The following is a 23,305-nucleotide window of genomic DNA, read 5'->3' on the forward strand; positions in this document are numbered from 1 at the left end:
TGCAGCTTTCTGCAGAGTTACTAATTCTAAAATAATAGTCTAGTAGTCTTAAAAAAATAAGAAGTTGATTTGGGCCATATACCAGAAGTGTGGAGTCATAAAACATTAAGTTGTTCCAGGAAGAGAAAACATGAGACCCCTTTACTTTGAATGCCTCATAATGACATTACAGAAGATTTTTCATTTAAGTTTTGAATGAATCAATGGGACAATGTTGCAATCTGAGTAAGGAAAAGCATAAAATATTCCTTAAGGCACCATAACATGCAGAAGATATGGATTTTTTTAGTCCAGCAATTGCTTTGACACAGTGTTAATGGTAATTTTTAGACCCAGTAAGCTCTCTGCCTTTACCTTGTACAAGTACAGTATGGTACTAGGAAGTATACTTGACCATTAAAAATGGTCAAGAGTTTACCATCTGTAATAAAGGAGATGAAATAGTAGTTCCAAAATGTTCTTTCAGTCATTAGGCTTGGATCCCTCTGTTCAAAGCTTCAAAACAGCTTTGTTCCAGAAAACACTATTTTTTAGCAAGTTTCCCAAAATTAGGAGGAAGGTTGAGAGGTCAGAGGTCAGACTGAGAGGTTCGGTAACTGCCGATGCAGATCTAGTATTACAAATGGAACAGCTTACTAGGCTACATGATTCTGTCGAAAGGGACTCCCCCCCCCCCCTTTCCATATACATAATTTTTAAATCTGTGTAACGCAACATTAGGTTAAAATAATTCTAACATTAAGGTGCAGACCAGGCACAGTAGGACCCAAGGAACATATTCTTCACAACTTCAAATAATCAATTTCCAAAACTTTCACCATATTTACCAGATGGATTTGGGTTAATCACTTGAGGTAACTTAAGTCCCAACTAATCCCTGTGAATTATTTCATCGGGCATTGACTCAGACACTCAGGCCCTGGACTGTGAGGCTGTCACACCAAGCACCTGCTCACATGCGGTGTCACTCAAGCAACACGAAGACACGACCGCAATCATGAAACATCAGATAAGGGCAATTTGGAATGTCAGTTTTGACAAAAAGAACCAGAGACCAACTTAAATTTTAGTGAACGTTAGGAACACAAAAATGAGCACAGTAGCCCAAACTAGAGGTGCAGCCAACACTGTATCTCACCTGTGGCAGTGCCAGATGTGCAACAAGAAGTTTGTATGACTGTGACAAGTACAGAGCAGCATTCTATTTTGAGGCCACCATAATAATCTGAGACTTGCAGACTTACTGAACTAAGATTACAAATGCAAAGCGATGCCTTTCAAACCAAACTTAGCCTTTCTTCCATTACCATGGCACTGATCCTAGTACCAACCTGCCTTCTAAAAACTCCCCAGATCCTGTAACTCTAATCACCTGCTGCACAAAAATGTACTGCTGAAGCAGTAACTTTTCCAAACGTCTTTCATTCCCTGTCCCCACTCACACTTTCCCAAGTTGAATAATTTAAATAAACCTAATTGCTTCTCCTGTGGAAGCTTTTCTCCATCTTAGACAACTTGTTTTCTCTCCTCCTGGGAAAGATTGTTGGAAGTGTGTTAACAATACACTTACTTTCCCAATACAGTACCTTAAGTTCACTCAAATATGTTTAAGTAAAGTTAAATTTCTTGCATATGATCATCTTCAGGATGTCCAGATTTCCAGTTTGACTTCAGCATTTTTTAAAGATATGTTTTGTTAGAGAAACTTTGCTTCTAGAGGAAAAAGCATCTGGAAACTTTTATTCTCCTGGATTTTGAGAACAAAGAGAGCTTGCACTAAGTTTCATAGGGCAAGCACTCCATAAAGGTGACCAAAAGATAATAAATGCCTCTCATTGCCCCTAAAAAAATCCCTGAAAGTTTCATAATGAATGTATGAAGACTTAAAATAAGCCATTCGCCAGTGTTTCTGCCTCCACACCTCCCAAAGCCTACAGGAACTCTCTCACAGAGACTTTATCTTCATTCACGTAATTTTCACAGTGGAATTGAAAACCTGTAAGTCCTTCATCTTCACACTTCAGAATTTCAATATGCATTCTGCTTCAGCTCCATTAGATAAAAATGAATTCAGACTAAATAAAAACATTTCTCAGATGCTGTATTCATGCCAGAATTTCAACTCAAGTGTTTCATTATGCAATCAAAAAGAACTATGAAGATAATAAAATCAAACTGGCTTTAATACTGATCTTAAATTCTAAGAAAAAAATATTTTTCTCCCCAATATTCATTTCTAACAACATGCATACTAGTTAAACAGAGGAACTTTCAAATTTGAATTACAGAATGGTGACAGTTGGAAGGGACCTGAAAGAAAATCTAGTTCCAACCCCCCTGCCCTGGGCAGGGACACCTCCCACCAGCCCAGGTTGCTCCAAGCCCCATCCAACCTGGCCTTGAACCCCTCCAGGGATGGGGCAGCCACAGCTTCTCTGGGCAACCTGGGCCAGGCTCTCACCACCCTCACGGCAAGGAATTTCTTCCTAAGATTTAACATAAATCAGCTCTCTTTTAGTTTAAAACCATTACCCCCGTCCTACCGCTACACTCCCTGATGAAGAGTCCCTCCCATCTCTCCTGTAGCCACCTATCACACACATCCAAACTAGAAGGGATATTAAAACCAGTATGAGTTAACAGAAGTGTCACCAAATTAATTCTATATTTATCTCCAAGCAGACTGAACTAAATGGCTGGAATAGTACTGATAATTTAGATTCTGAAACAAGCAAGTAATATAAAAAAAGATACCAAAAATAATTCCTGAGGAGACAGGACATCACTCATGCCCATTAGCTGGGAATGAAATGGTGTTCCCACAGTTTTGTGACACTAAGCCAGAGCAGAACCAGAATTTTGATATATAAAAAGCAAGAGGTAACAATCATGCATGTGCTTTGTCCAACTCTACCGGTCATTTTCATTTATCCAGTACAGGAAGAAAGGAAAGAACTATTTTAAATGCATAGAGTATTACCAGCAAATATTCAAATTCTCTAGTGAGCTCAGTAAAATTACGCTGCAGAATGTAAACAATTGTGCAAAGCAGGAACCTGACAGGAGTTACACCAGAAAACAATATACCTCTGCTTTGCTCTTCTCAGCAGCAGCTTGCAGAGAAGGAGAGGATGCCAAAGGCTGAGGAGCATCAGAAGAGGATATCTGTACAAAACAGAGGAAAGAAATGACAAAGAAAATAAGCAAGAACAGCTGGGAAGGAGGGAGCAGAGGCAGCCAAGAGACATGATTTTCGTTCTTCTTTGCAATAACTTTGGGAGTAGGGGAAAAAATACAACATAGAACAAAAAGAGGAGACTTTTTTTTTGTAAATTTCTTTTTATCAGTACAATTTTTAAAGGAAACTCGGGTAGGAATGAGTGACTTATAATGATATTCACTAGAATAGAATGTAAGAAAATTACTCTGGATAAGATCATATCAGAGGTCTAAGAAAAATAATTAGGTTTCATCCATTGTTCAATTTTATCCAGGGTGACTACTGAAATATTAATGTCCTGAAGCATGAAGGCACACTGTACCAGGGGAGGGGCAGAGAAGTCACTGTAACAGAATATTTTTATTAAGAGGCATGCAAAATAACTCTGAAAGTTATACATTAACATCCTGATTAACTCTTCTCTACGAACACTCCAAATGAGTAAAGACCTTAGGGGTAATATAAAGCTGTATCCTAGCAGCAGGATGTCAGACCTTACAGACAGCTGATACCTCTTTTAGGAATCAGTATGTAAAATTACTGTTAGCAGGACTAGACTTCCAGAATTATCCAAAAAGCATAAATTGTATATACAACAGATGCAGTTTGCTCAAGAAAATAGGATTTCTCAAAATGCATTTCCATACATTTTCCTATCCTATTTCTTTATGCATAGTTGATCACTCTAATGGAAACATTATCTTTCTATTCCCCTTACTACAAAAGTGCAGCTGAATTACATTTACCAAACATGTAGAAGATCTTCAGAGCTATAAAACTGACACTTCTATACTGTCTTGTATCACCTCTACTATGTATAAGGAAATTTTAAAAATAAATGAAGCTGTTACTGAGCAGGTCATTAAGTTGGATCAAAATAACCAATTTAGATGACATGTTTTTACTTAGTTTTTTAAAAAAGCAGCTTGCACTGAAAGGAAACTGCAAGCTGCAAAAAATCCCCAACCCTACCTCATGTCTAAATACCCCATATTTCTCAAAAAAATCCTACCAGTACCATCGCTTATATGGATAGTATATTCTATGAATATACAGTATTTTTACAAATTCAGAAACCATGCGTATCTTGGAAGACGGTGTGGACCTTTAATTTTTAAACCAAACCTGTAGAAATACAAAACAGAATTCTCATTTTTAAATTTCCTATTTTAAAATCCTCAAGTTATTAGAAGAGTTACAGATACATCTGCCGCAATGAAGCAGTTTCTCAAACTGTAGCATTCTGTTGCTATAGAAACACCAGGATGCTGTTTATTCCGATTACACTAGATTGTAAGCAAATAAAGATATCAGAAAAATGATTAGGTAACTGCATATATTGAACCATGACCTCTAACACCACATTCCTTTACTAAGATTTCAGATAAAGGCAAATGTGGGCAATTGTGGTAATAGAGCAACTTAGATCTACTTTCAATGTTCTAAAAGCAGGAATTTGGTTGTTTGGGGTTTTTTTTACATGCCTTTGTACACTTCAGATTTTAAGATAATTTAAGCTTGATAGCTCTCACAGGCAAATAGCAGGTACTCACCACACAAAACCAGGTAAGCAGAATTTCATTTGGGGTTTGGAAGGAAAACAGCACTATAGATGTTTGTGACACATTTCCATCCTTCTGTAGCAGTTGTTCTCAATCCGTATATCATCTTCATAAATTAAGGGATTATCTAACCTAGGATAAGGTAATCCTCTGAAGGCTTCAAAGTAATTATACTAGTTTTGCAGATCAAGTAATGGAGAAGCAGTAAGCAGGAGACAGAGCTAAAAGCATTTGCCATCTAGCCCGGGATATATGGAACAGGATGTGTAAATTGAGAAATGCCAAAATGTCTTGTTTAAAGACAAACAACAGCACTACATTCACTTCAGGCTGAAAAACAGCACTTGAAAACACACTTCACATATGCAAATATTTAACTAAGCAAGAGTACAAAAGGCCTACCACTGACGCCAATCTTTAGGAGAAGCCACATTCCAACGTATAAAGAACTGATGAAGTTTCTATAATGAAAGCAGTAGCAGTAGCTCTGTCACCATTGCATAGTGTTGTGTGTTACCTCCTGTGCTGTGCCAGACACAGGAATGTGACTGTAAAGCCCCAGGGAGCGCTGGCTGAAGCCAAGGGTGACCCAGGAGCAGCAGAGAGGCTGGGGCAGGCCTGTGGCCGGGGGCGAAGCAGGCAGAGTATCCCCAGCTGACTAGAGTGCCAGAGAAGCCTGGAAAAACTTGCCATTGGGGCAAACCCATTGCTAAGGGCCAGCTGAGCTGTTAGCCCCGTTGGGATTGCCAGCAGGCAGGAACTGGAGCAGCCCAGCAGGGGCCATGCTGGCTGTGGAGGAGCCCTAGCCAGAGCCAGTCCTGCAGTGCCAACCACTCCTCTCCTCAGCTGGCTCCAGTGCCATATACCTGAACTAGCACCAAATAAAATTAAAAACTATACTAACAATACAATATAAGGGTATTATTTTATTATATTGGTATTTTTTTCGGTTAGAAGACTGGATTTTCATTAATATCCAAGTCATTCTTACAGATTCTAACACCCTCAAGCACAAAGAGAAACCTAATACCTTAGTCATCAAGTGCTTGGTTTTCAGGAGACTTCAAAACACTCAGTTTTTAACCCAAACTAACCCCATACTTCAGCAAATCAGTGAAGCTGCTTGTTATTTTGAGACTTCAGTAAAACCTCACAGATTTTGGTTGCCCTTGTATTGTCCCCCAACTCCTACTTTGAAGGGTTGAGGTATGTTCATATTTTCAAACTGCAGCTCACTTTACAGATGTAATATTTAGCAAGAACCTCAACAAATAATTTTTATCATTGGCATAAGTCAACCCTGAACAACTTTGATTCTATTCTGATGACTTTGTTGCCAAAAGCCAGGTTAGACCACCCAAAGTCAGCATCAATACCTTCTACACCCCATTTGCAGTGCAGACAGACCATTAGCTGTGGGGCATGTTAGTTACTGAAGAGAGGAAACACTGGTAAGGAACTGCTGCTGGTTTGTATTTCCAGTAAACCTTTGTTTTTAAAACTACTGCAGTGATAAAGCAGCTCTTAGAGCTCTTCCCATCTGTAGTCAAAAGAGATTCATTTCCTTGCCAAGAAGTGGCAAATGAGAAAGCATCTGCTCAGTTGTCACCTATTCCCACATCTGAGGGCAGTCAGGGGAGTGCCAAGGCTGGATTAACCCCCGGACCAGACCACTCACCCACTCTCCCAGAGCATGTGCTGGGGAAACTGCCTTTCATCAGCTGAAAGCCACAAATGCACTTTAAATATTTATAGCAGGAACCTGATCATCACTCAGGATTGCCAACCAAGGTTTTAATAATAATTTTAAAACTGTTTTTTAGGAGACTGAGATGCTACTGAAAAGCAGCACTATGTAATCTTACATCAAAGTAACATATGGGTTTTCTATTTGGTATCTATCAGTCTTTATTAATAATGACTTGTTTCTATAAGCTTGATCAGAAGCACAAATAAAGGAAGATCTACCCCATGCTTGGGTATAAGTTTAAGTACCTGAAAATACTGTTGTTTACAAGCAGCATATCCTCTATAGTGTAGAAAAAAAAATAAATCGGTTTGCAAAAAACCCGCTATTCCACAGCAATAATTTTCTTCTATTTTCACTTTTCTAATTTGCCAGCTGTAATCTAATTGCTATGTTCCAGCGGCCGATACTGACACCAGTTATGAAGTCTGTAGAGGAGAGAGCAGGTGAAGGCAGAAAATATCTGTGTTTAATTTAGGTCCAATGGAAAAAGACATTTGAGCAAGTAGATAGTAAGAGCAAGATTTTTTATCATATAACCACTGAAGGCAAGTGACCAAAGCCTCATCCACTTTTGGCCACATCTGTAAATTCATCTAAATTTCTCCATCAAAATCCAAAAAGCAATTTCCAGCCCTCTTCCAGAATCCCAGTAGAACAGCACACAGTGATCTACTCTGGTAACATATGTTAGCACTAAGCTCTGCAAAATTGGCAACTAAGATGCCCTTGATTATTGGCACTTTAAAGTACCAGACAAAACTGATGGCAGCCCCTGCAACCAACCGTACACGCTGCTAGAAAAAGAATAAAGTTGACAAGCTTGTGTGCATTAAAAATGTACTGCAAATTGACAACTAGCATCTGAATATTTCATTTTAGTTTTTAACTTAAGAGTATTTGGGTCTTTTGATTAAGAAGTGAATTCAGAATTGCCTGAAAAGAGGGAACGAAGGCAAGGAGCCATTTCTTAAGTTTCCACATTTATACTCATTTGTCCACAAAATTTCAATCGTGTTTCAGACCGAAAGACTCGTAGTCATTTTATTTTTAGCAACTCCTGAATCTTTTTGCATTGTTTGTGTTTTGGGACTCCTTTTTAGAAAGCTGATAAAGCAAAAATAACCATTTTGCATAATGAAACTCAGTACTTAAAGCATCGTGCACATTCAGTGCTGAGGAAGAGAATACATACACATGCACGAGGACTCTGAAGATTTCATTTTCACCTGTGCTCTGAGACACACTCTGTGATTCACAGAAAAAGTAGTATCGGAAAAGAAAGGATCTGCAAGTTTACAAAATCACTCCAGTTCCATGGCCCTCTTTACATGGCAATGTGTTACTTGTCCATATTGTCTGCTAAAATCTTCTACAGTTTTAAGTTATTACTTAGTGATGGCACTATTCAAATATACACTATGTTAAAAGCTCACATAAAAACATGAATAAAAACGTATTTGGCCCTATGGCTCTGATGTAGTTTGTGCACCAGACTATGATTTCAAATGAAAAAAATTAAGATTAAAGAAGCACTAAACGACGCTATCAGAGGACGTAACATACAAAACCTAAAAATTATTTTACTTTAGTTCAGTTTGCACTAACATTATTTCTGATGGTAGATAATAGTCATACAAACACTTATGGTCATTGAGGTCAACGTATTAAATAAAGTTTTAATCAACTTGTCATTTTTCCAAAATCCTGCTACTGATGTAATGCTACTGTTGTTATTCACACCTTTTATCAAAAAGGGATCAAGTTAAAGCTCTGGAAACCTGTATTAATCTTCCATTTAAATATGAAATTTAGGGTGCTATCACTCAGAAGATTCAAGGGATGAAAAAATGAGTGTGTTATCAAACCATGTCAATATATTCAGGAAATTAGCAGCTGAACCAAATACAACGGTGCCCTCGAGTGCCCGTTTTATATGCACACAAGATACAGGGAAGTAACCTAAATGGACTGCTCTACACTCATTTTACAGGTTTTAAGTTCATCTACTACATATGTTTTTCTGATTTCAGCAGACTTTTGACTTTATTACTGTACATCTCCAACAAATGTTGACAACTTTAAATGAGTATTTTATTTTAAAGCAGTAGCAATCACAAACTGCTATTAGATGTATACAAACACACCATCAGTTGCTTAACATTTTTGAAGAGGTCTATTCTCAAAATACTGAAAAGAGTATAAGAATACCAGAAAACCATTAAAAACACTTATCTATGAATTTGTGCAGAAGTTCTTCAGGCTAACTGGTAAGGCTTTTTCTTAAAGTTATTAAAACGTCTCTCAAAACCCTGGACACCACATAAAAAGTTGTGTCCCATGTTTCACAAAACACTTCCTCAAGAAGCCAGTACTGCTCTTCCTTTAACACTCCTCCATCCCTTCAGAGTGTCCGTATCTCCTTAGAGGAATAGGGTGAAGCTTGTGCAAAAGAACTAGCTGGAGTTCTGGATGTACCTATTCCAGGTACTGGTAATAAACTGATTAAAGGACAGGCAGAAATTAGAAAGGAATATGAAGTAGAGAAACAGCCTTGGGATCACCTGAATTCTTTAACAATGACCAGAAAGATGATATATGCAATATTTTCTTTCTTAAACAACAGGGTTTCTGTTCTTTAAAACTTATTACTAATTCTGAAGTGAAGAGCTACCAGACTGATAAATTCCCATATGACTGGGAACTGCCTCCACATCAGTGGAGCAGATAATGCCTATCTATTTTGTAAGATGTAGAGGGAGGGGAAGCAATACACTCTTACTCTTGAGGTTTTACTATTACAGTCACTAATATGGGAAAGTCTAATCTCTGAAAAACTTCTTCCAAACTAGAAAATGATCTCTCCAGCAACCTTCCATTTTCAGTTCTGGATGCAGCTGCCTTGCCTTAGGGTTGGTTAGATAATCAAGGGAAATCAACAAGGCCAAAAAGTGAACTTGTCAAATAACTGCTTTGTCATAACAGTCACGAGTGTGAGTTAACACTTGAAATCTACTCTCTTTCACCAGAAAACCCAATCTGCCTGCAAGCATTTATTGTGATATTCTGAATAGATTTCTGAGAAGAGTCGTGACCCTCCAAACCACACTGTACATCATCCATTTGCAGTTTCATTCAAGTGTTTCAAGAGAAAAAAAAGTTAGAATCATTCAAGGAAGATGACAATTAGCCTTGAATACACCATGATGTCATTTTTTCAGCCTGTAACAGAGTGTCTATTCATGAACCGCAAATATTCCAGTTTCAATTCATTAAACATCTCTTACATCTACTGGTAATGTTAGAAAATCCACTGTAAAGAGTGTATCCCCAATACAGGTAACAAATTTCATGAGAACTGGGAAAAGAACCGTGCCCCAAAGCCAATAGCCGTATCCAAAAACTCCCACAAGGCTGTGAACTTCACTAAAGGGTGACGTTCTCAAATCCACTTTGACAGAAAAGCACTCACCAGCTCACTGTAGTAAATACACAGCTAGATGATTAAACAGCTGTTTTGCCATACTCCCCATGTTTGCTTTCATGGTGTACCTTGCTGCAAACAACAGTTTAGAATTCAGCAGAGCAAGAAGACCCTCAGAAGAGGACCCAAAACACCCTACGATTTCTCATAAAGGTATTACAGAGAGTGGGGGAAGACAAAGTCACCAGAAACAGTAAACTTATCTTATGCCTGTAACATGGAAAAATGTACTCTGAAAGGATGCAAAGTATGCTGTTGAAGAAATACCCATCACTGAGAGAGAAAAAACACAATATAAAGTCAGAAGCAAGCTATTTGTTGGATCATAACGCTCTGCTGTGATAAATGTAATAGACAATGTATGTTGAACTTACAGAACCTAGGAACAGCTTTCAAGAGAGAAAAAAGCCTTTAGCTCTGTATCGAAAAGGTTTTGACTGTGAAAGACATTTTAATAGATGTACTGCTTTCTACATTTCTCTTATGCAGCTTTCAAAAAAGAAAAGTGACAGAATTCTTGGTGAAACTGTTTACTTACATTGAACGCATTAGCAGCATTTTTATCATAATACTTCTTCTTTTCATACTTATCCCTGATGAAAAATTCCACAGCTCTGGAAGTAGTTGGTTTAAGGAAAATATGCATTCAGATAAATAGCAACGTTAACCTAAAAAAACGATAGGTTATTCATATTAAAGAATTGCACCAGATTCTTGCTCCTTCTCATAGTTTTAGAACAACAGAACAAACTGATTTACAGAGAACACTGTCCAAAAAGAGCTTCTTTTTACTACAGTAATCTCTTAAAGAAACAATATGAGAAAGATATACTAGAAGTAACTCCGTGTTCCACAGGACATTTTCACTTGATATTTAAAAGCTAAAGGGCTGTATTACTACAAATACTTGAACAAAGATACTCATAGATGGTAAATAATACAGTGTAGCTTACCATCATAAATTAGGAAAAAATACTTTTTCTTCACATTAAAGGTGAAATGTGCGTAACTGTTCTCTGATTCACACAAACTATATCATGCATCAAAAGCTGACCATAAACAGTTTGCCGAGACCAGTAAGTCCTCAATGAGAGTCTCCTATTACAACAAATATTACTGTGGAAGGGAAAGAAAACTAAAACACTAGTGATAAAAAGATGTAGAAGTAAAGGTGGAAATAGCAGCAAGCATATTGATGTAGAATACCAGAAGGTGTTCTCAGTTATGGTTGATCAGGCTTTGGTGTCGGATATTTTATTTCTTTTGCACAAATATTTCCCTATTTTTAGCAGTTTCTCAGAATGCACAGTTCATATTTCAGACAATTAGAAGTTTTAATTCAAAAATTATTATCACAGAATCATAAGTATTTATATTCCATATGGTTTAATTTTTCAGTATGGTATTACACTGGGATATTAAGTTGTGCACTTTGAAAAACACCGTACATACCCCACTTCAATATGCATGAATTTTTGCACCACGCATAAATTTCTCTAAATCAATAACCAACTGTGTTAACAAAAGAATTTAGAGCAACTTCAACAGATGCCAAAACTGTTTTAAGTGAGTAAAATGAAGAAACAAAAAAAATTATTTCATCTATTCTTGGAAAAAACCACTTTCAAAGAGGAAGCTAAAACTGAAATCCCTGCCAAGTACAAGAATAAAAAAAATGCCCAGAAAGATCGGTCTTGTGATTAAGAAGCAGAAGTGACAGGGGACCTTTAGCAGGAAATCTTAGGCATGTCCCACATACACCTTTCTCCCGTGTCTCCATTCTACAACCTAAAAAGTAGAAATAAGTGTATTATAGTGCTACAGGAAGTTAAACACTAATACAGAATAACAGACAAAAGTGATCATTACATGCAAAGCATTTTCGTAGTTCATGGAAAAGAATATTCAGAATATTGAGAACATTCACAACCAGGACACTAATGATATACAACGCTGATTTTGTAGTGATACAAAGGGCAAAGAGAAAAGCAAAAAAAAACCCCATAACACAACAGCTTGTCATGAATGTCAAGTAGGTAAGTAGCTGCCAAAGTTAGGAGGAAATTGACAAAACCAGAAAATGTTGGCATCATCTCTCCTGGCACTGTATTTTTAAAAGAGAACACCTGCAATGAAATAAATTCAGTTGACAAAGTCCACGACTTAGAAACTGACAACTGTTCAAAAGGCTATATAATTATTTCAAGGTATACAGTGTCAACAAAAGAATTATTTTGAAAGTCTAAAAATGAGACTTTTGATCTAATCTGACAAGAACAGCTTAGAGTAAAGCATTATTGCTTCTTCTGCAATAGAACCAGTGATTTCAAGTCAGCTTCAGTAAGAACAAAATATACGTTTTCAAGATCCACTTTTAAGTAAGTTTCAGCTAAAATATTTCAGTCTTATGGTTGAAATCAAGTTCTAGAATATTACAGCTGGAATACTACAGTGCTACCTGGTTCCCGTTACTTTTTTTTTCTTATGATTTTTTACATTTAATTTAAAAGCTATTAGAAAATGAAGAAACATCAGTTTTGCTCAAGTGCATTTTATAATGAGGACTCTAACTATTAAAAAAAAAAAGTCTTCTGCACATAACATATCGAGCATAGTATCTAATAAGCAGAGGAACAAAAATTACTTTTGGATATAGACAGACAATATTCAGATCCAGTTACGACTAAGTCTGTTTATCAGCCTCTGCTGCCTGCATCGTTACCAGGGTAAGAAAGCTGGGGAATGATTCAGTTCACTTATTGGTAGGTGTTTAGGGTCCCACATAGTTAAAGTTCCAGTAAGATCAGGTGAAGTAAATCCTACCTGTGGAGTAACATCACTACATCAGGAACTAATACAAATCTAAATTAATGACATTATATGTTATCCTAAGGATTCAGTAGATTTGAAACAGGCATTTTTTGCAGAAAGCTATTCATTGGCAGTAGACAATTTTTCTTCCAACCCTCCCCTTCTAGGTCCATGGTGATAGCCACACACCAACACTAGTGGTGGCAGCCAGGGAGGTTTGCGTCATTTAGATATTCTCACGCTAGTCATCTGTGCTCACAGCCTTCATACAATGCATAGACTTTAATTAAAAACAAAATTACAGAATACCTTACATACAGGAAGAAATCCATACTTCAACGTGAGTAAGATCCAATGGCTTATTTTACTCTACCATCCAGCTCATTATTTCCTGTTCAAATGCTTCTAACTTCAGCTGGCAGTTACTCAAGATAAAGACAGAATATTCAAGGGCTCTCTAGTATCACTCTAACTTCTTACATACAGGGAATTTATGAATTCACTTCTTCTGAAAGCAAAAATAAATGGGGCTTGCCAAATCTCATTACAAAGTAGGTTTGCTACAACTGAAGTAATTTAAGCCTTTTCTGAACTGTTCCCAACTTCCACTATCATCTTCTTATTCAACACTATTAAGGAAATAAATAAGGTGAGCTGCCAAATGTAGCATTACCTTGAAACAGTCATAACATCTACCTTGTATTAAAAATCATTTCAATGTGAAAGCTAAAACAGAAAGGATACTGATCTGTTTGAGGTCTTCGGAAGTTCTCTGGGAGATTAGCTTCGTAGAGTAGTCTTGCTTTAGTATTTCCCATTTCCTGCATGCACTAAAGAAAAGTGGAAGAAAACAGTTAGTTCATGTCCATCAATACTTTAAACCCTGAAGCAGCCAGAATGCTATTGGTGTGCTTAAATGACACTGCAGGTTTTTAACTTGGAGACCTCTCTGCTGCTATGTGTCTTGGGAGATGATCCCATGGCACAGGAGGGCTACCTGCCAGGACTTGCTGGACAAAAGCTAACACCACAGATGCTGTTTAAAGTGTAAACTAACTCATCCAGTGAAAGACAGGCTTTCATCTCTCAGGATAGCTCTTCAGACCATGAGGAACAGCAGTAAGATTTGTCTGGCAGCAGAAAGAGGCTTCAGACTGGAGCATGCCCAGAAAAGTCAGTACTTGGTACACCAAAACAATGTAATCAAGAATCAGACAGATGGGTGAATACTGTCCTACTGCCTGCTACTGAAAAAGAAAAGGCTTACAAAACATTTTCTACAGCTGCAACACAGAAGCAGCTTTCAGAACTTTTCAAAGATAGCTAAACCAATTTCTGAAGTGGGTTTTCAGAATCTGTATTTCTACTGTAAGGAATTCAATCAAAGTAGTTCTTAGTGTGCTATAAAACATTTAAGCTGGAGCATCATGATAAACTAAAATCCTTTCAAAAGGATTCCTGGCAATCCTTCCAAGTAGAAAACATATTTTAAGATATTTTACCTGTATTTGCTCAGGTGTCCATTGGTCCAAGTTGACAGACTTGACCCTTGATATATGGACACCAAGATTTCGATGTATTCCAGCACATCTGATGCAAATAAAAACACCGGTGTTCCAAGAGGCCCATCTTGGACCTAAGGGGAATGGGCAAATGCATTAGTTACTTTCAAAATTCCATATACTGTGAAGACTTTTTTCAGCATAATCCTATACTGACAAGAATAAACAGGTCTGAACAAAGGCTCACAGCTGCTTCTTTAGGATATCTATTACTTCTAAAAATAGTCATTGATAGCAATTTTATTAATGGTTTTCTACTTCTAAGTGATGTCACATAACGTTTGAGTTAGCCAGATTAAGCTAGGAAACCACATGTTGTGCCCACCGTGTGTCCTTGCTCCCTGCACCCCCTCCCCCCCCCCCCCCCCCCCAAAACCAACAACAACAAAACCCCCCCCAAAAAACCCTCAAAAACCCCCACAAACAATAATTTAATAAAAATGCACAAAACACCCCCCCCCCCCCCCCCCAAAAAAACCAAAAACCAAACAAACCGAAAAAAACCACCAACCGCCACAAAAAGCCCAAGTAAACAAACTTTATCAATTTGGCTTACTAACAACAAGATTTTGCTTACATCTTGAATAATCCTTATGGCTATGCATCGGATGCAAGCATCAGCAGAAGTTGCCCCTTTTTCTCCAATTAAAAAACCACCCTAAGACATGCCATCTGTACCTAATGTGAAATTAAATGCAGGGCAATCTTATATTAATGTAACAAATCCTTTAATATCTGATATAGCATAGACTTTACAACAGTATCACACAAGCTCTCAGGGACTGGTTATACAGAGATTCACAAAACCAACTGATGAAAATATCCATGATTAAGACAGGCGGAAAACTGAACACATTCGATACCCTTGATTCCTGAACTATAGCATGAGTAGCCATTCTCAGCCCAATTAATTTTGTCACAGAATCAAGTTGATTTATGAGCCTTACTATTGTTTCTCAGCCATGCTGGCACATTGAGACAGATCTAAAGTATGCTGGCTTGAAATCCCCCTGCGACATTTGGGATGCTTGACTTGACGTTACTACACGGTCTAAAATTAAGCACTCTTACTTATATCATTTTATTGCAGCTTTGTACACCACCACTGTTAAAGGCACTGCTTTAAAGTCCATCGAGTTCTGAGCTCTGAGGAGTTCAGAGATTAGAAAATTAACCAGCAAAAGCAAGAAGGCGCATTGAAGAGTTGGAAAACATTTTGAGCAATTATTTTCCATCTTCATATGACAGATGTGCATAGATGACTCAGGCAACTGCAGCAGTTTGCATTTCAACATTAATATATTATACGAACACTTTCCTGGGGGCCTAAAAAGAGAGTATTATGCCTTCCTCTCCTGATCTTTAGCTCAGGACTGTGTTGGGTTGAGCCCAGCCAAACACCCACAGAGCTGCTTGCTCACTCTCCTCTCCTGCAGGACAGGAAGAAAACAGAAGGAAGGAGAGAAGACTTGTAGACTGAGATAACAACAATTTTAATAAGTGAAAACTGCAGACAAGCAAAGAAAAAAAAATGGTAGAATTTCTTGACTGCTTCCCATCAGCAGACAGGTGTCCAGCCACTTCCTAGGAAGCCAGGCACACACAACACTGGCTTTGGAAGACAACACCATAACAAAGAATGTCCCTTCTTCCCCCTCCTTTCTTGATGAGCTAATATCCTATATAATAGTCAATTAGAGTCAGCATCTGTCCCAGCTGTCTCTCCCGATTTCTTGCCCACCCACCACCAGCCTACATCTGCAGGGGGGCAGAACAGAAAAAAGAAAATTCCTGAGAGTGTACAAGCACTGCTCAGCAATAGCCACAACAGGGAAGCAGAATTCTTTTCAGTTAAACTCCATTCTTCTGAATTGGTATTTGAAAATCCCAAGACACATTAACAACTCCCTAGATTAGTCACAAGAAGCCTTCCTCTTAGTAGTGGAAATACTGGCTATATTTTGCGTAGCCAACTCACTTTTAATTTGTCTTCTTCAAGATCTGAAAACATCAGACCATCTGATATCCATTGCTTGACCTTTAAGATCAAAATTATTACAATAACTGGCAGTTTTCAAAATAATTGCTGCCATCAAAAGATTAGATTTCAGGGGTTGGGGATCTAACAGTTACTTATTGAAACTAATACATCATTTCCCACATGGCACTTCTACCTTAAAACTTCTAGCTGTTAGGTAAAAACGAACAGTCAAGCTGTTTGCAATGTGTGTCTTAAATAGTTCAACAAGGAACTGGTTGACCTGCCTTTTTGTTTTCCCCTATAAAACACTAGAGACACAAAATAGAGACACAGACTGTCCTTACAGTCTGTGTAGATCTATAGTACAGCAAGATCCCACTCAAAATTTATACTACTTTAAGTTTTAATGCTCCAGGATAGAGTTTTGCAGGTCATTTGCCTCAACATATTAATCAAGTTTCAGCTAAAGTGCACCCAAAGAAACGTGATCAAAAAAACTCCTTGGCCACTCCATTGTAAATAAAGTACCTTAGCTGATCCAATTGCTTAAAGTAGTGCCATGATGGCTGAAAGGAGGGTGTAGAGAGGTGGGGGCTGGCCTCTTCTCCCAAGGGAATAATGACAGGAGCAGAGGAAATGGTCTGAAGTTGTGGCAGGGGAGGTTTAGATGAGATATCAGGAAGAATTACTTTACTGAGAGAGTGGTCAGGCACTGGAACAGCCTGCCCAGGGAGGTGGTGGAGTCACCATCCCTGGAGGTAGTTAAGAAACGTGTAGACGTGGCACTTCAGGGCATGCTCTAGTGTCTGAGAGTGTTGGGTGTGGTGATTGTTGTGGTGATGGGGTGTTGTGTGTTTTTTTTTGTTTGTTTTGATGTTGTGTCGGGTTTTTTTGTTTTGTTTTGTTTTTTTTTTTTTTTTTTTTTTTTAAATGGTAGGACTCTATGATCTCAAAGGTCGCTTCCAACCATGAAGATTCTGTGATTCTGTTTAGAAACAAAAAGTTAAGGCAAGGTCTTGTATGCCCAATAGGTTCTCCAGTTTTTCCCCCAAACTATAGGGGGGATGCCCCTTCTAAAGAGGGAAGTTAGTTTTGATCAGGTAACTATAGTTACCTGAAACAGTTATCCATCTTCAGGTGGCATTCTTTTATTGTAAAAAAGTACATCAAAGTGTGAATTTTGTGAAAACAGGATCACTTTTACATATTCTCTGGCGAGGTAAAAGCTTTTCTCTCAACATGTTTCAAAAGTTTTCACACTTCCTCCCCCACCCCCCTTTAGGTTATCATTTTTAATGATATATTTCTCCTCCATACTATTTAAACTGGACGAGTGAGTGACTTGCCCATACACAATGTGTGTGCCTATACTCCCATACACCCCTTTCTTCCATGTGCCCATAACTAATTCAGTTCGGATCATAAGTTCTGCTCCATGATATCAGAGAGGTGATTGAAGCAGCTGCCAACGAGCCTTCCCAGCGCTGCTGACACAGCCTGCTCGTGGAACCAGAGTTGGTGAAACCCTGTTTTGTGGGTACGGGTGATACAGATCTTCAGGCAAGAATAAGGACAGGAATGGTAATGCTGAAGCTGGTATTGTGCCTTACAAAAGGAAACACAAGACAAAGCACATTAGATTTTAGAAGTCTAAGGTTTAAGTTTTATTCCAAAGTGTTGCGTTTAATTTGCGTCAGCAGATGCATAAACCTGTATCATACAGAAGAAACAAGGCTTACAAGACACTGACCACATAAAAATGCTGAAGGAAAAATGTTTTTACCCACATTACAGAAAACATGGAAGCCTCAACTGTGTATGAATCAATACAGTGAGAAACATTGGTTTAGCTCTTGTTTTGATTAGCCTGTATAAAAATACTACTTTAAACCTCTCAGTCAACACTCCATCCCCTACTCAGCATAAAGAACTTAGTGAGAAAGTCAATATGCTACCAGACAAGACTGGGCAGGAAGAGGTGTACCTCCCACACAAAGAAGTTTAAGGAAAAAAAAAAAAAAGGAAGAAAAGTAGCGGAAACCAGAACAAAGTAAGAAGAGGAATGCCATAGTTTAGGCTGAATTGGCCTATGATGGCAACAGATGCTCCCCCCCTCAACTTCTCACTCCCAGGAGAAAAGGAGAAGAGATATAGAGGTTTACGAGTTTAGAAGGAACTAAACAACCTCAATGAAATAGTAATAATAAAATTTAAAGGAAATAATGAAATAGATACAACATATACAAAATGGTATCAAGCTCCCAGGATGAGGTCACCAGCAGGCACTGGGGAAGTCCCAGACTGGACTCAGGAACAGGTGAGAACTGGGTTCCAGCTCTGGAGTCAGGAACAAGCAGATTGGGATCAAAGGCAGGTGAACACACAAGGTCCTCTTTGGACATTGGTCATTGCAGAAAGAGGGCTGACCCTTTGATCCCTCAGCTTTTATACTGAGCATGGGGCAGGTGGGATGGAATATCCTGTTGGTCAGGTTTGGGTCCCCTCTCCTGTCCCCTCCTCCCGGTGAGTGGGACCCCTCTAGGCTTTTCCGCTTCTGACCCTCCAACGGGGCAAATAACAGAGTTACCTGACCTTGGTTGTTACAGCCATCAGTGTAAGCAAGTGCCTCTCTGCACGCGTTCCTTGGCATAACATACAAACATTGGTCTTATCCCTCTAAAAGCGAGCAGTTTTCTCCACAATATGCCGTTAATTTCAGAGAGTTAGCAGAGGCTGAGCTAAGATGTAAAACTGCTGAACAGAAAGTTGGTTCTGTTTTACCTCAGATCAGGACAGGGAAAGAGGAAACAAAAGTATTGGGATATGACAGAACTGGGAGATGTCCACGATGAAGCAAGAGTAGTCATATCTGCAATGATCTTATAAAGTAGAGAAATGACAATGGTTGCCTCCCTCCCTGCAGTAAATCAGTCTCCTTTCCCACCGCCATCTGCCGAGCTTGGCCCTGCAGGGTGACCCCCCCAGCTCTGCTGCTGCAGAACAGGGGCTCCCAACTCCCCGGGAGCACACCGAGGGCAGAGCTGGGGTAACGAGGGCAGCACATAGCCCCTCCGTGTTACATCTGGTGCCAAAGGGAAAGGGGACTGTTCTGCATCCCAGCAAACTACTCCAAATCCTTTACGCTATGTGCATAAAAACAGTGAGCTAGGAGACTAATAAGTTCGAAACAAAGTTTTCGATGAAGAAACATGTTGAGGCTAAGTTTAAATACGGTTTTGTGTTACAGAGGCACATAAAAACAAATTTAGTTTTCACTTTCCAGTCTCACAGTTACCAATGAGCAGTTCCCCGGGGAGGAAGGCAGGTTCGCACACCCCACAGCAGAGTCTGCAGCAAAAAAACCTCGGCCCAGCATCTTCAAAGGCTCCCGAGAGACTACAGCTCTTCCTTTCACTCAGCTGCACCCTGCATACCATTTATTCATAAAGCACAGTTAGTTGAATCCTCTTCTGCTTCTCCAAATTCTGCTGCTGGTTGACAGACTTTATTTGCCAAACAACTGGCTCCATCTCGTGGAATACAGAATTAACTGCAAGGAAACCTACACCTCTCTTCTGACTCATCCTGACTGGTTGCCAGCCAGTTCCTAAAAAACTACTACTTTTTGGACAAAGGCTTACCAAAAAGCCTCAGTGTTTGCATTAGCACAAGGAAGCCCACACAGTGCTTGCTGGCTTCAGTCCCCCCAAACTCATCCTGCACAAGCATCTGCTACTCAAGACTTCAATCGCCAATGATTATTTTCCAGAAACATCTGTAATTTCTCCAGGCTGAGACACAGATAAAGAACACGAGCAGAAGATAAGCATTATAAACTGTATAAACAGCAGATACAGAGAAATGAAGAAAAATAGCAAGCAGCAGTTGTGTTTTGTGTAATCCAACACAAGAAGAGCTTAGTAACACCAACAGTCCCTCCTCCAGTGTGTACCCAAGGAAGAACAAAAGAGCAAGCAGAACTACAGTGACTCCTCCGAGTTTCCCTCCTCAAACCGTAACGCATTAGAGACAGGGACTAAGCCAAGGTGATACCAGAATACAGTTACTGCCATCAGTCTACTCCTGCTGCTTCAAAGACCACCTCTTACTAACTTCATTGGAGGCCACTTAGCTCTCCTCCCAAAAGGTACAATCACACCCACCATCTCCAACGATTTTTGATTCACGGACTCTGAGGAAAAAATACAAGAACACACACTCCCCCCAACCCGAAAACCTTAAATGCAATGTTAATTATGTCCACTGAATCAATTTCATCTTCAAAACAGTAGTAAGAAGGCAGGAAGAAATACATATCAGACCTTGTGAACTAAAGAACTCTTAGAAAGAATATGCAAGATCTGCAAAATCTTTTCAAGATCTCGAAACAGAGGAGACTATGCAAGAATCACAGTACAAGAACTTTTATTCTCAAATAAAATGTTCTTCAAGGTCGTTGAACCTTTAGTCTTTCGGGACTACTGATACGGGACTATTTACCTGTCACTTGATCCACTGAATTAGTTTCTTATTAAGCAGAATAAATAGCATGGAGCAAATTCACGTGTCACATCTGCTCCTTCTCATTAAGCTTGACTTCTTTTCCTCTATGGTAGAAGAGGGATCCTTGTACATACAAAGTTCTACAAAGACTAGGAACACCATCCAAGTGCAGTCTTTACATGCTTTTCAGATGTCAAAGAATAAGTATGTAACAAAATATGTGTTTTATATAAAGGCAACAAAAGGCCATGGCTTAAACATATCTATAGTTTTTAGAAGTCTCACAGCTGGCTTAGTAATGCTGTGTTTTGATAGTCAAGACCAGAATTTGAGAATTTAACGTTTGCGATATTACAAAAAGGCTGGGGGGAGTTCAAGCAAGAGGGGCTGTTTCAGTAGTTTTAAGTAAAATCAAGCTTAATAGCATAAAGTTGCAGTGAAGGCAGACAATTCAAGCAACTGAACACAGTGTACCACAGCCCAGCCTGGTAACAGCCAAGATCTGCGTGGTTCAAGGTTTATTGCAAGAACAGTGGGAAGATAAGCCTTAGAAGCATCACTTGGCTATTTTTAGTCGGTGTCTGGTAAGTGATATGGAATTTCAGGGACAGAATTCCCCCAAGTTCGTCTTTTCTATCCAGATAACCATTTTGCATTAAAGTCCACAACAAATCTATTAGTAGCTCCAGCAGGGCTGTGCAGAAGCACTCAGAATGAAACTCTTCCCCTGCACAGCCTGCCCCACCTCTAGAAGTGAGAGAAAAAAATATGTTATCAACCAGTTTTAATCATTCCGTCAGGTTATTGATGCATGTTAAAAATGTTTCAAAAAAATTAAGACAGCTTCCCTATTTCAAGGGCTATATAAAGTCTTAACTATAATGGAAGTACAGTGACATAAATGCACTTTCACTTCTACGTTTAAGCCACAAAATTAAGTGGCTGGCTTGATAACTTCAATTCTGGAATATATTGAAGTAATACAACATTTCAAAAATCTTAGACAGGAAACCAAGTTAGGAATATGAAAATAATGCAGATTGCAAATCAGCAGATTGGTTAGTTACAGCTGTGGAAGATACACAGGTAATGTCAGTTCATTCCTGAGATAACAGCCTTTTGCTCATGCCAAATGGCTACTGGATAAGAAATCTCATACAGCGGCAAAGTGAAAGAATTAAAAGGTTTTTGGCCTTATTAGCAACCAGTTAAAAAAATAATAATAATAAAAAAAAATCTGAGTTTTGACTGAATAAGATTGTGAGACTATAAGTTTATTTTTCAAAAATTGAAAAATCATTTAACAATGATGCATATTTTAAATTGTTAAACAAACAAAACACAACTTACATAGTTAACACCTCTTCAAATAAAGTACTATTAAGAGAAAAGGAGATCAAGAATGGTTTTTGGGGATTTGTTCCCCAAAACGTCACCAAGGCCTTCTATTCATCTTATTTTTAAGATGACGAGATTTAAATAAAACACCTTCCTCATTAGAACACCTCCTTCTAATGCGAATATCAGTTTAACTCGGACTTTTGTACAGAAACTTCCTTTAAAATAATTTTCCAAAGTTCGTATGCCCAAATTGGAAGCATTTCACACCAGTTTTCCCCAACCAGGCAAGCAGACTCCTACCCAGCCCTGCAGTGCCACAGAGCAGGTCCTGACCCGTGGCTGGCAATCACAGCTGCCACGCTCACACGTGCTTCCCCCCAGCACGGGGACACCTCTGTGGAGAGCGTCTGCAGGGAACACGGGACACTGCCACAGCACTCCTGTCAGCCTTTTGGGATACCAGCCTGCTGCAGGCACTCCCTTTGGAAAGTAAAGTCACTGCCCTAAGAGTCAGAAATGTCAGAGGTGCCAACCCTGGCACATTCAATAACCTCACAATTTCAGAAGTCAAATTTCAATTTGGCTAAGGAGCAGTGCTCTAACTTTACCTTGACTCTTCACTCCTAAAGAGAAAGATTGCTTGTGTCAGAGCTCAACCTGCACGAATAAGCTGTGCAAGCTGTCATCTCCTGTTAGAAGTATTTGGTACTTTCTAAAAAGACAAAGTTATGTAGCATATTACAGCGTTAATAGGAAGCTTCTGAAGCTGGTCTTAACTGCAATTTTTTCCTTGTCTGCAAGGAACTGCTAAAAGGCTTACTGTTTTAAGTGTAAAATTTATATTCCTTTTACAGGCAGAAATAAAAGGGAAATTGGAGAACTGTGAGCTCTCACAAAATGTTTTCATAGGGTGATAGCTAAGCACTGAGTAAAAGCATCACTGCAAAGAAAAAAAAAACAAAAAAGTAAAACTATGCTACTCTGTTGGGACATAGCAAGAGCCCTCCCTGCAGAGCCAGGCAGGGGATGAAGGTTGTGTAAGCATCCGCTGCAAAAACATCTGCAGCCAGCAACTGGAGTTCTTCCTTTAACCA

At 38.9% G+C, this 23,305-nt stretch overlaps 1 protein-coding gene across 1 annotated transcript in view; it reads right to left on the minus strand.

Moving 5' to 3' along the window:
• SMAP1 (small ArfGAP 1) overlaps positions 1-23,305 on the minus strand; it is a 92,463-nt gene that overhangs the window by 35,636 nt on the left and 33,522 nt on the right. The window contains exons 4-7 of the mRNA XM_014936850.1: positions 14,327-14,460; positions 13,569-13,654; positions 10,552-10,627; positions 3,088-3,165 (exon numbers count right to left, since the gene is read on the minus strand). Of these exons, the coding sequence (XP_014792336.1) occupies positions 3,088-3,165; positions 10,552-10,627; positions 13,569-13,654; positions 14,327-14,460 (374 nt within the window). The remainder of the gene's footprint in view (positions 1-3,087; positions 3,166-10,551; positions 10,628-13,568; positions 13,655-14,326; positions 14,461-23,305) is intronic.

This window comes from Calidris pugnax, unplaced genomic scaffold, assembly GCF_001431845.1.
Source record: "Calidris pugnax isolate Ruff unplaced genomic scaffold, ASM143184v1 scaffold12, whole genome shotgun sequence".
NCBI lineage: Eukaryota > Metazoa > Chordata > Aves > Charadriiformes > Scolopacidae > Calidris > Calidris pugnax.